The 14,404-nt window shown below is 32.2% G+C and overlaps 1 protein-coding gene and 1 pseudogene across 3 annotated transcripts in view; both read left to right on the top strand.

The window, feature by feature from the left end:
• The window catches only part of FGFR1OP2 (FGFR1 oncogene partner 2), a 28,923-nt gene extending 15,985 nt beyond the window's left edge, over positions 1-12,938 (top strand). For 2 of the 3 annotated variants that reach the window (XM_016119257.2, XM_016119258.2), the window contains exons 4-7: positions 296-438; positions 3,024-3,137; positions 5,654-5,767; positions 7,194-12,938. In XM_016119257.2, the coding sequence (XP_015974743.1) occupies positions 296-438; positions 3,024-3,137; positions 5,654-5,767; positions 7,194-7,331 (509 nt within the window). In that variant the 3' untranslated portion in view covers positions 7,332-12,938. The remainder of the gene's footprint in view (positions 1-295; positions 439-3,023; positions 3,138-5,653; positions 5,768-7,193) is intronic. The other variant, XM_016119262.2, reaches the window with a different exon arrangement.
• LOC118613899 lies at positions 1,601-1,719 on the top strand (annotated as a pseudogene).
• Positions 12,939-14,404: the final 1,466 nt, after the last annotated feature.

Raw genomic sequence — 14,404 nt, 5'->3', positions numbered from 1 at the left:
GAGCTCCGTGGCCTTTTGGTATTCGTATTCCTAATATAGATCATCATCTGATACTTAATGGTTCAGTAAATATTTGTTGAAATAATTCTCAAAAACTGAATTTAAAGTAGTCATTTAAAAAACTAACAAAGGACTTCATTTGGTATGCTTTATTTCTATATAGGTAGATTTCTATACATCATGTTTTCAAAATATCCTCTTTATAAGTTGCTTTTTTGATAAATGTAATATGGAAGAGAATGTTTTGTATATCTTTAACTCAAGTTTGAATAAAATACACTGTTATCCTTGATAGAATTACGTACGTCCCTGGAAGAACATCAGTCTGCCTTAGAACTTATAATGAGCAAATATCGTGAGCAAATGTTCAGATTGCTAATGGCTAGCAAAAAAGATGATCCAGGTATAATAATGAAGTTGAAAGAGCAGCACTCCAAGGTAATTTATTCTATAAATATAATTTAAAATGGAAAAGAAGGGCAATTAGTTAACTTGTGTTCAGATTTTTTTTTTAATCACTGGTCTCTATCATGATGTTGAATACTTCATCTTTTTGACTTTTTCTACTTTTTCTTATGTTTTTCATTTCTTGTTATATATCACTTTGTTTGATTTACTCTTCTAATTCCCATTTTTCCTAGCAGCTTTAATATATATTAAAAAATAAACTTTATTTGGAAAATAAAGGTAAGTATTCAATTCAAAATTATTTTTATAAGGTTATGTACTTTTAAGAAATATCCTAATAGATTTCTTTATTGCCGTCTCTTGCACAAACAAAAACTGAAATGCTAAGAACTTTTTTAAAAATCCGAAAGCAGCTAAAGGTAGATTTGTTTTTCTTAAAACTATTTTCGAACTGAGGCTATTTCATTCAGGCTATAAATAATCCCGATTATAATAGAAAAACTATGGAGTCGGAGAGAGGAAACGAGCCAACATATTAAAAATTTACTCCCCTCCCCTCATGTCATATTATCGGGAGCATCGTTTTTAGAGACAGTGCTGAACGGTTTAGAAATTAATGTTTTTCCTGCCATCCTACTTCTTGTCATCCCTGTGTTTGTTGCCTTTGTGTATGTCCCAGTGTTCGCTAATAACTGCTACAAAGACAATTACTTGCTATTTACCTTTTGTTTTAAACTGAATTTTAACTGCTGATGTGAAATAAAAATATTAGAATAGATTGTGATCACTAGGCTGGCGAGCTTATTATTAGTTATAACTAATATCTTTTAAGAAATATTGATTGTAATAAGACATTTTTGTCTTTCTAAATTACCGAAACATTTTAGATTCTTTAAAATATTCCATCTTGATGATCGCAGGTATTTTAAAATTAAAATTAATTCTATTAAAATTAAATACCTACTAAATCTTTATCTGATAACTTTACATATTAAGGAAATTAGTAACAGATACCTCTTGTGTCAAATAGTAAAATAATTAATAAATGAGTTTAATATTAGCTAATTATGCTATTCATCTAACCAAAAAGAAAACCTTGAATGTTTAAGTGCAGTTTTTTTTAATATAGAATGTGTCTATTGTTAAACGAGATTATTATAAAAACATTTAAATTTAAATGTATAACTTTTGAGTCTATGGCCATGCTACCCTGGACAAGCCTGATCCCGTCTGATCTTGGAAGCTAAGCAGGGTCATGCCTGATTAGTACTCGGATGGCAGACCACCAAGGAAGAGCAGGTGCTGTAGATGTAAAAAATAAAAAATAAGGGATTGTAAGCTGACAAGGTCCTTGCAATCTGTGAGGTCAACCAAGGGTTACTTTGCCTAAAACAAACAAACAAACAAACAAACAAATAAATAAAATGTATGACTTTTGGTTTTTTAAAAGGTTACAAAAATGAATTGACTAAAATTATTGGTAAAAATAAATGTAATCTTGAGAATTCCAAATGTCCTTATGTTTAAAAACCTAAGAAATTAATATTTTAAGATCTAAAGAGAAGATTTGTGTGACAAAAAACTGCTTAGAATAAGATACTGCAGCTTGTTAGTTCCACCTGGTAGTAAATATGACAGAAGTCAATGTTTTCTAAAACACATTAGATCTTACCACTCACCTCAGCTGTTTTATTAATTAGCAAAGTTAAGCATTTCTTAAGGTAGCTATAAACCATTTTTTTCATTCTGTAAATTGAATTCATCATTGTAAGTGCTGATCCTTGCCTTCCATAAAATGACTATTCAGTTACTTGTTATTAATTCTAACTAATACATATTAATGTTTGTGATTTTGATTTTTCCCAAAAAGGAAACACTTTGACTCAGTTAAACAAACATTTATTAACATTTATACTGGCTTAGTTATTATTAATAATAAGATGAATGAATGAATAAGTTTCATTACTCTATCATAGGAGCTTACAGTGTAATGGGAGATACAGATAAAAACATAACTATTGATATATGGTAGGATGTGATGAATCCTAAAATAGATATGTGAATTATTACTGGACTACTAGAGGAAGCAAGATTAGAGGATAAAGAGAATTTGAGAAGATGCCAAGGAAAGGAAGAAATCCATCTAAATCCAGCTTTGAATTAATTATTGGGAAGTCATGTCAACAAGTAGACGTGGGTGAACGGAAACTTATATGATAAAGGCACAGAAATATGATATTCAAGAACGTGTTTAGGTACTAGTGCTCTGTTATGCCTAAACACAAAAATGATTTTATAACACATTTAGGAGTGGCAAACAGAGTCATACATAATAACATTTTGGAATAACAGACCCTACTAAGAAATGAGAAACTACTGTAATATAGAATTTTCAATAATCTGAAAATTTTTGAACACATTTTTTAAAAAGTTTAAAAAGCACTTATTTTCATGCAAATATTCATTTTTACATTATTTTTGAACAGATGCCTTTTTGGAAATCTTAAAAAAGCAAACATTTCAACCAGTTGGCTAACACGCATGAACTAACACTCATTCAGTTTTTAAATTACGGATAATGTCCGTATTAACATTATAATGACTCTGTGCTACAGATTGACATGGTACATCGTAACAACTCCGAAGGATTCTTCCTTGATGCATCTCGACACATCCTTGAAGCACCTCAACATGGACTGGAGAGGAGACACTTGGAAGCAAATCAGAATGTACACTAAATAAAGCAGTCAACTTTGGGGGTGTGGATGGAAGGGGGGTCCATTTAAAAAGCTCTTTTACATTGAATTTTTCTGCCAGATTAAATCAGCAAATAAATGAAATTACTCTTTTGAATGCTGTGCTTTTGATACCCATGCAGAAATATTCTGTGTAGAAATGTTAAATCTGTCATTAATTCTCTGTGCATTGTATCACACACACCTTGTTAGATAGTGGCAGGCTTTAAAGGTTATTCAGGCCAGCTTTTCATTTTGTTGCTCTTTTCAGCTGTTGCTGCAAAATGTTAGTAAGCTTTAAACAGTTATCCTCTTTCTGGATTCAAAGATGTTTTCTTGGCAGTACTTTTCATCTGATTTCATACAAATTTTGTTGAATCACACTGTTAAGTAAACTTTTAATTCAGATTTTTGATAGTTTGTGAGTTTACAATAAAATTAAATTTGTTCAGGTGTTATGATTTAGTATAATAGTACATTCTGTTGTTTCTTAGCTGGTTTTTTTTCCCCCTAACTTGTAGCGGTCTTTATTGAGCAAAGTTAAAATAAACCTAAAACAAAAGTTACAAATGAAAAGCATTTTAACACAGTTCAAGGATTATGTTGCTGACCCTTCATACCTTTAAGACAGTTTTGAAAGCACAGAACTTTGCTTCTTATGCCCATTAAAGATCTGTGATACTTCCCCCAAAGTAATATTGTAATAAGTGAACTATCCATGTACTGGGCCTATAAAAATACTGTTTAGTTTGAAGAATTGTTTTGTTTTGTTTTCTCATGATGATTTTATTAGAACACACTGTGAACTCAAAAAATTAGTAGTATCTTGTTTTCTTCTATTTTAAAGGCAAAGAATTATTTGCTTCTTGTGTAGTCTTTTAACCTAGGTCAGTGCCCTAGGATACCAAATTGTAAACTGAGAAAACTGTTGTAATTTAAAATTTTTACTCTGTACCCTTATTCAGTTTGCTGCTGCACTTAATCTGTACTTTTCCTTACTTTTAAACATTATGCTCCCTTTATATTGGGAAGAATTTAGCCATTTTTTAACTATTGCTGAATATGACAGATATTTGTCTTGATAACATTCTTGCTATCATAATCTAATCTGGGGCTGTCCAATAGAACTTTCTGAAATGGTGGAAATTTTTTTAAATCTGTGCTGTTCAATATGGAAGCTACCAGCCACATGTGGCTATTGAGTACTTGAAGTATCATTAGTGCAACTGAGGAACTGAATTGTTAATGTTTTTAAATGTATTTGATTTTAATTAATATAAATTTAAACAGCACCATATTCAACAGCGTCAATTAGTCCTTTATTTTGCCTTCCTCCTGCATACTAGCATTATATAGATTTCCTCATTAAATAATATAAGATTCTGCATTTTTATTGGTGAGAAAGATGCTAAGTGTGTGTTTGCTAAAGATATTCCTATTCGTTCTTCATCTTTATTTCTAACAGTTAACTAGTTTTGTAGGTTTTTTGGTGTCTCATTCAAATCCTTTTTACAAATAGGGAATACAGCTATTTAAGAGACTTAATATTTATTTGGGGAGTTATTAACATATTTAATTTTTGTTCTTACTATAATAAAATAACCCTTGATTGCCAGTGAATGATGGTCTTTATAAGCAAAGTAAAAAATAATTATTCTCAAGTTTCTGTTGATTTTAAACCTTTTGTCTGTCTCTTTCACTTTACTGTAAGCTCCTTGAAATCAGGGAACATGTCTTAACAGGATTCATATTCCTATTGCCTAGCACAATGCCTGGCACACTGTTGGTGTTCCAAAAAAAAAAGAACGAGATTGGAAGAATTTATATTACTTGTTATGCAAAAAAAAAAAAAAAAAAAATAGATATCTATTTTATACTGAAATTATATTTGAACAGTTTGCAAAGAAGACCATTTAATATTTTAATTCTTAAAAGTAGAACTGTTCATTTTACTCAAAATTTACTATCTATTTTGTACTGAACACTAATAGGGAAATATAAACAAGGCACAGTTCCTGCTCTCAAAGAGGATTATAAGACAGAAAACGTTCTAGATTGCATTGAGACCACTTTTTAGGCATGGTAAATACAAAAAAAAAGATTTCTAAATTTCAGGGGGAAAGAAATTGAATGTGTCAACAATTTTTATCTTTCCCATTATTTTGATCAATAGTATATGTAGATACGAAAAAGAAAAAGTTGCTGATTATTTGTGGTGAGAGGAATATGAAATATGACTACTCTTCCTGCTAGTGGGTTTAGTAACATTGTGCTGCTTATCTCTAATTCTAGTCCTAACAGAAATTTGCTTTCAAAAGCATGTTCATGATTAGTCAGCTTTCCTGTAAATATCTGTTTGATATATTTCAGTCATGTTAAATACAGTGTAAGAATATTACATTCATATTAAGTGTCAACACAGGTTTTATAAAAAGGAGACAATCCAAAAAATTAAAAAAAAAAAAAAAAGTATTTCACTGATTTTTGCAACTCCCATCTCTTTTTTTCAGGAATTACAAGCTCATGTTGACCAGATAACTGAAATGGCAGCAGTAATGAAGAAAGCCATTGAAATTGATGAGCAACAGGGTTGCAAGGAACAGGAAAGAATATTTCAACTTGAAGTAAGTATAAAATTTCAAATTAGGTGAAAATTGCCCAAAGATTTATGCCAAAGATTTATACCCTGTTTTAAAGTGTGTGCGTGCATGCGTGTGCATGTGCACTTTTCTGGGATACTGGTAATGTTCTTTTTCTTGATCTGAATACTGGTTATATGGTTATATAACACAAGACCATTTATATACTAATGCCAGGGTCCAGGATCAGCAGTAAATTATACCAGTATTTGAGAAAATTTGATCCTATGTTGCTTCTGTTTTTAGGTGAAATACTTCTTCAATGTAGTAATGTTTAAAATTTCTTCATTCTATTAGAGATCACAATAATGCAGGGAAAATTTTTTTTTAATCCACAAATAATATTCTTTGAGCGCTATTATTTTTCTGAGGAATATAAATCTTTTGTCTCATCCAGCCTTTATTTTGTGGTAGTGAACATAGAAGTAGAATAATAATCCAAATCAGTAGAATAGACCTTTATGCTTTAAAAGCTTCATTTTGAAATCATGGTGAAGAAATTGGTTATAGAGGGCCAAAAATTGTTTCTCTAAGTGTACAGAGTTCTTTCATTCTTTATAACAGAGGTAAGCAAATTTTTAAAGGGATAGATAGTAAATCTTCTAGGCTTTGCAAACCAGACAGTCTCTGTTGCGGCTACTCAGCTCTGCCATTGTAGTGCAGAAGAAGACATACACACAACAAAAGCAGGTTTAACTATGTTCCAGTAAAATTTAATTTACAATAACAGGCCTCAAGACAGGCTGTAGTTTGCTGATCCCTGCTTTTTATACCATTGAAACTTAGGAAGTAAGACCAAAGACAAAGTAGTAGAGAATAAATTATGAAAGTTATTTTTAAATGTCTGCAAATTTCTTACAGTAACTAACCTAGGGGGAAGAAAAAGGCAAAGTTGATTACCAGTGCTAGATTTGGTCACTTACTTTCCTTCTTGAAAAATATCACCATCCACTCAGCCAGCCCTGCTGCTGTCAAATTCCAGTGAGGGAAGCAAACCAGATAGCTTGTCCTGCATTCCACATTAAATAAAAGTAGTAAAGTTCTAAGAGGTTCTAGTCCCAGGGTATTATTCATAAACTTTCTGAGTTTATAAAAATATAAATCTAGATGTTATTTTCTTCATCTATACTGTGAATTTAGAATAAGTTAGTTTCTAAGTTTCTGTCTACAATCACAGCTGCATAAATACGGTTTGCAGTGGTAGAAGACGTTGAACATAATTCCTACCTCTTTAAAAAAGTGTTTCCTGGATTCAAGTTGTCAACTTCAACTGTAGATATTACTTAGTCCATTTCTGCCAGTTACAGAACTTGCTTTGTTTTTGTCATATGTTTGGTTTTTCTTAAGGTATGTTTGTACTCTTGTCCCTACTTTGATGACTGCATCTTTGTTTTTGTTTGCCTTCTTATAGCAAGAAAACAAAGGCTTGAGAGAGATCCTTCAAATAACTCGGGAATCATTTTTGAACCTTAGAAAAGATGATGGGTCAGAAAGTACGTCTTTGTCAGCCTTAGTGACCAATAGTGACCTGAGTCTGAGGAAGAACTGAAGAGCTTCTGTGAGCTCCAAACCATCGCTGGGACTGAACTACTAAAGTGAATGAATTAACAGAAAGATCAATTGCAAGCTACCCCTCCCCCTCTTTTTTGTAACATGTACAGGGCACTGGCAGTGATATTTTTAAGAGATAGCAACAAAAAATACATAGTTCATGGTCAAAAACTTTGTTCCAAAATGTAATTGAAAAGTAAAAACTAAGTCTTTGTTAATTAGTGAACAAATTGAAGATTTTCACAGTGACTGCTAAACATATTAAGAGCTTTTAATAGTGCTGTTGCCTTTCTGGATGATACTTGGATAAACATGATTCCCAATAAATGTTTGGGAATTCATAAAATTATCCCAATTTTAAAATATAGATTTTGCCACAGTTTGGTGAATGGAAGATCATCATACTAAATTTTATCCTTCCTCTTTGGTGTCACAGTTAGCAAATAACTTATGTGCCAGGAGACTTCAGCTTTAATGATTGCTTATCTGCCCTCCCATTAATTTAATTTTTTTGTCAAAGAAGATTCAATTTGAAAGGCTGTAGAAATGTTTAATAAGCACCATAAAAAAAAGAGGTAAGTTTAGCTAATTTACCATAATTACTACTCAGCTAACAATTATCTATAACTTGCTAAATATATGAAATATCATTTCAGGAATGAAAGAGAAAGAATACTACTTTCTAAGAAAGAAGATCTTATAAGAGACATATTTAGTAGGTTAAACTACTCCTTTGAAAAAATAATTTTTGGTTCTAAATCACTAATGAAGATGAGATTTTTCTCTTCTCTGGTTGATCTTTAAGGATATTAGATCATTTAGCTAACAGAGTTGAAATGTTTGATATAGCAAACTAGGTATGGTTATTTCAAAATAAATCGGGAAATGCTCTTCCTCATAGGACCCTCATACTCTTAAGGGATACAGAAAAAATAAATTAAAATTTTTAAAAAATTTTCTGGATCTATTCTTAAGTACCATCTGGTCCTCATAACCTATAAGATTTTTCTTGTAACCTTTCAGTCAAAAGCAGGATGAAAAAAGCCTATGGAGTTAGAAGTATTTGTTTTATTTTTTTATAAAATGTGTAAATCCAGTATGTAAATTTTTTAAAGCCACCAGAAATAGAAATGTGCTTTAATATCAATTGAAATCTAATTTTTTCTTATTTTGTGATTATAGTATAAAAGGATTAAAGAAGAGTATCAGATATGATTAAATATACTCATTTATATTAAATACAGATTAAAATTAGCACAATAGAAAATTTACCTTTAAATGTATCATTTGTCAAATATGTACAATGAAATTTTTATGTATGATTTTGTGTATTGGTAAAATTCAGAACTACTTTTCAGAGTTTTTCTATCTTAAGTTTGGGGTAAGTGGGGTTTATAGGGCTGATTAAATAGAACAGGGCTATTGGCCCAAACAGTATGTTGATTTTTTTTTCTCATTCAGAGGCCTTAATATCTTATAAATAAATGGCAGTTGTTATTTTTTAACTTTTCTATTTTTTTTTTCCAGAGAGTATCTCTTAATTTGATGGTACATTCATTCATATGGTTTTTATCCCAAGTTAGAATTAAAGAAAATAAGCTATACAGTTGAGATTAAGTCTGAGGTAGTTAATTGAGGCAGCTCTATTATAAAATATTACTTGGTAAATTATTTTTGTAAATAAGTTAATTTATTCATAGTCTTCCTACTTGGATATAATTTTAAGATCTTGGTGTTTAAAGACATTTACTTTATTATATAGCAACAGTTTTTCATCGCATACTTTTAAGCAGAACCTTAAATTTATGTCTGCAAGTATGTAGTGCAAAGGAGCCTATTTTATCAATAAAGATGAGTGATAAAATTGGTATGCTCTCCAAGTTAATTTGAAAAAAATACTTTCTTACATTTATTTTTAGAGCTTTTTATCTCCTCTTACCACAAAACTAGGACTTAGCAACAACTTCTATCTGTATATTTTAAGAATTGGCCAGAAATTTATTGCTGGTCTTGCAACTCATTTTATTATCTGTAGTGTCCCTCCCAAAGGTGTATCCAGGTCCTAACTTACTATAGCTATAAATGTGACCATATTTGCAAATAGAGTCTTTGTAGATTTAAGGATATCAGATAAGATCATCCTGGTTTTCGTCTGAGCCCTAAATCCAATGTCCTTATAAGAGAGGAGATTGGAAACACAGAGAGGGACACATGGAGAAAGCCATAAGACAGAGGCAGAAAGTAAAGCAAGCCGAAGAACCACTAAGGATGTGAGGGGCCACCAGAAGCTAGGAGAGGCTTGGAGCCTCCAGAAAGGACCACCCTGATTGATTTCAGACTTCTGGCCTTCTTGCTCTTCAGAACTGTGAGAGAATAAATTTCTTTTAAGCTACCTAGCCTTCGATAATTTATAACAACCCTAGGAAACCAATACATCTATTATTTATCATCTATCCACTGCGTTTTTAAATCTTATATAGAGAATACGATTCTAAAAAACCAATTATATACAACCTTGAGGATAAAATGTTTTTATTCAAATTAATATTCTTTAGTATCAAGGTGACTTCTAAAATTTTGTCTCTCTGCCTCAATGATGAAAGGAATGTCAACCACAAATTTAATTTTTGGTGACCACTATCTTTTTTTAACTCAGAAAAGAATAATTTCTAATTGAAATTTGAGGAGACATTTTCTTTTACCTCACTAGCAGTCCCTCAACTTCTTCCTTTCTTTTCTCTAACTTCTTAACATTAGAGAGCCACAGGGCTCAGTTCTTATTCCTATTATGTATCTACACTCACTTCCTTGGCGATCTCACCCAGTCTCATGACTCTAAATACCACCTGTATGCTGGATGACTCCCAAACTTACAGCTCTCATTAGACTTTTCATTAACTCCAGACTTATCCAACTGTTCCTATTGAGAGATACTTCAAACTTAAGATATCCAAAGCTGAACTCCCAATCTTACTCCCAGACCGCTCTATGTTTTCCCTCATCTCAATTGAAAACAACTCTTATCTTTCCACCTGCTAGGGCTTAAAACCTTAATGGTATCTCTGACTCTACTTCCTCATATCTTGTACCCAGTTCATTAGCAAATTTGTTGACTCTCCTTTCTAAATATACCAGAATCCTATTATTTCTCACCATCTCCAGTGCTTCCCCTGGTTAAAGCCATAATAGTGCAGAGGGAACAGAATGGATTCAACCTAAACATCCTATAATAGGGAAATAGTAAATTTAATTAAAGCTAATAGTCTAAAAGTAAATTATCACTATATACTCAGTGCAGTTTTTATATGCTATGCTTGATTCTAGCAAGAGAGGAAAAATATATACTTAAATATAACTAAATTTGCATAATAAAAACAATACTAAATTGCATATATAATTACACTATGTAAAAATCGAACGCATAAGGGGAAATGTCCAAAAGCAAATAACATCAGTCTACATTTGACTCTTGAAAAACATTGGTGTGAGTTGCACGGGTCTACTTATGCATGGACTTTTGTCAATAGATACCTCTACTGTTTTTTCATCCACGTTTTGGAGTCCAAGGTTGTGGAGGATAAGCTATATGCATTGACCTATACCATTTTATGTAGGGGACTGGAGCATCTACAGAATATGGTATCTGTGAGGGTGCTGGAACCAATTCCGTATCCATGCCGAGGCACAACTGTAAAGTTTTTGGGGAGTCAAAAGTTACACGTGGATTTTTGACTACATGGGAGTTGGCACCCCTCACCTCTTCATTCTTCAAAGTTAGCTGTACTTCCAACCAATTGTTTGTATATACTAGCAAGTTTCTGTTGCCTGCAAACCAGTTATTTAACTATCATTGCATAAATGTGTGATAATTTATTCAACTATTTCCCCTGTTGATGGATATTTTCAATGGTTTGCAGTTTTTTTAAAACCCCAAATAGTGCTGCATTAAGTATCCATAATACATGGTTTATGCACTGTACTTTTAATTTCTGATGTATAAATTCCCAGAAGTTTGGTTATGTTCATTTTTATTATTATTTATCTTTTACATACAGAAGAAATAAATGTACATGGTTAAGAATTCCGCATACATACAGACACACTCAATTGGAATATTAGCATACACTTTGGTTCCTTGTTTTGTTTTGTTTTTTTCAGTTAACGATACCTGTTGCAAGTCCCCCCCCCCCCCATATGAACTAAAGGAAAAAAGTAAACTCACTGTTTTGGAATAACCAAAGCTTTCAAAAATTAACTATGTTGAAATCAGTATCAGTAAGTAGAATCTTGAAACACAGGATATATTTCTTGAGTATCAGACATTGATAGGTAAGCTACATTTGGGCTTTCTATAAAACGAAGCTGGTTAGAATGTGTTCCTCAAAAGCTTGTCTCTGTCATGGTTGTATATAACCCCCCAAGCCTTAGTACCTTGCTTGTTTATACGTGCAGTTGAAGATAAATAGGACTGGCCTTTGACTATTTTAAAATGCTGAGGATTTGTCATTTGCATCTAAAATTTCAACATCACTTAGTGGTCAAGTGCCCAGTCCTACCAAGTCAAAGGCTGATGTGAGATCAAGTGAATGAATTTCTCAAATGTTAACTTCTCCTTAGAATGTTCATTTTAAGACCTGTCTCAATGATTATAAGGTTTTTGTTTCAAGCGCACATAGACTGTAGATATATATCGCATTACAAGTGATTAAAAGCATTATCTTTATTCAGTAAAATCACTGGTATACATCTTTGAAAGAATTCAGTGGAGAGAGCTGGTTTGGAAGAAAAATTTTGTAGCTCTACTCCGTTGAAAACTTCCAGGCATTAAGCAAAATGAGTTTTGTTTTGTTTTGTTTTGTTTTGTTTTGTTTTGTTTTGTTTTCCAAGAGAAGCCTTCAGTCTTGTCTCTGAAATCAGTCCTCCGGAATCCTAGGCCTGGTCCTAACAATACATATTAGTCATTTTAAGGAACCTTCATACATGATCTCCTGCTCACAGTGAGACAGCTGGTTTATTTTAAAAAGTTGAGGTCTGGTTCAATTGCTAAAAACATAGTCCATAGAGAATCAGGGAGCAAAGGCACACTTAGTGGGTCTAGCTTCTTCCAGCTCATTCATTTTCTGATCATCTACCCCTTTCCTCATAGCTCCCAGATATAGGCATCCATGCTCTTCCCAGTGTGCCCGCCATGAGTCCAGGCAGGCCACAGCACATTCAAGCTAGTCTGGGTGGTAGAGAATCCATTAGCAGGAGCCATGAACTTACGTGAGACAGAATAAGCCTTTTAAGCCATAAGGATTATAGTCAACAATACTGTTAGAAACTTAAAAGTCACCAAGAGACTAGATCTTAATTGTTCTCGCCACAAAAACGAAATAATTATATGACAAATATGATTGGCATGTTAGCTAATATGGTGGTCATATTGTTATAACTATTAAATTAACATATGTATACCTTAAACTTACACAATGTTATATGTCAATCATATCTCAACTTGAAAAAAAGACTCAACGTCCTGTCTGGATTAGCTGCTCAAAATGCTGAAAGCTGAGAATGGAATAACTGATCTCACCAGGTACCAAAATAAGGGCTGTGATGACCAGCTGGGCATATGAGATTCCACTGGGAGTTCTGCATGTTTTAATCTTTTTATAAAGTCAGATTAGATTAGGGCCCGTCCTAATGCCCCACTTTAACTTAATTACCTCTTTAAAGCCCTCTCTCCAGTCACATTCTGAAGTAGGGGCAGGGGTAGGATTTCAACATGAATTTGAAGGGGGGACACAATTCAGTGCCTAACAAAAAGCACATAAGGAAACTCTTGAGGCCTAGTTCTTGGGAAATTAGATTCAAGAATAGTTGGGCTTTAATGAAAGTTAATGTATCAAATACATAATCAAGGAGTAAACTTTATGCCAAAAAGTTCCACAGGAATGCTGGAATATGTATGGATATTGAAAATTTTGAGTAGCCATTATGTACTTTGAAATGAGAAATGGCCCATGACCTCAGAGAATTAACTTGGAAAACATGTTTTCACTGCAAAAATTAATAATTCTCCCAAAGATGAGATCGTAGCAATATTAACATTAGGAGCTTCCTACCAATTTCTCCCAGCAAAACTAAAAAATCGACAGATTAACATTTTCATTATGTTGAGTGTTAAGTACATTTGGTTAGGGAGTCAGGCATCATAAATTTTGGATCAGACACTTTTTTAACTGTGACTTCATATAATTGATTCCTTGACCAAGAATCTCAAGTATAAAATAAAGGGGTCAAGTGACACAATCTCTAAAGTCCATTCCTAGTCTAATATTCTAGCAATTTGTTAGAATCAGTTTTCTATTTTCTACAGAACTCAACTGTTCTACAGCACTGATTAGCTAGCTGCTGTGGTTTTGCAACCTGGTACCTAGCTTTTAAAAGGTTATTAGAAGCAAAACATTTAAAAAACAGTATAACTAATTTTTCACTTACTAGTTTTCTTCAGTTTGACACACTTGAAGTGCCAACACCAACAAAAATTAATACATTAAAGATATTAGCTTGCCCCAGATTTCCTTCATTTCCTATTATTTATGCTTAAAATGTTAAAATAATTGTCCTGATTGCTTTTATAGCTAAGAAACTGTCCTCTTGTGTCTTGTTGCTATGTTGTATGAACATATACCAAAAATTTTATAAGAATTTTATAATGATGAGACTTTTAAGCATTTTTTTCAAAATAGGTATTTATTAAAAAATTGTACAAACTTATTACCCCAATTATTATAAAATTGTAAACAATTTGTACCCTTGAAAAAAGTGTATTCCATCTTTACAGTCTTCACTGGCGGATTTTTGATGGTATAGAAAATAACACAAACATTCCATATCATTTTGTTAGAAAGTACAAAGATAGAGTATTAGCCAGAATTACTACACTGAATTATGAAAAAATTTTTCTTCAAGTGTTACTGCAGTTATATAAACAGTGAGGATTACAGAAGAGTAAATGAACCTTTGTATTTTTCAAAACTAAATGATTAGTTTTATACTTTTCATTTTCTTACAGCCTTTCCAAAA

This window comes from Rousettus aegyptiacus, unplaced genomic scaffold (genome assembly GCF_014176215.1).
Source record: "Rousettus aegyptiacus isolate mRouAeg1 unplaced genomic scaffold, mRouAeg1.p scaffold_m13_p_2, whole genome shotgun sequence".
Lineage (NCBI taxonomy): Eukaryota > Metazoa > Chordata > Mammalia > Chiroptera > Pteropodidae > Rousettus > Rousettus aegyptiacus.
The sequence above is the reverse complement of the archived record's forward strand: the minus strand, read 5'-3'. Positions and strand labels throughout refer to the sequence as shown.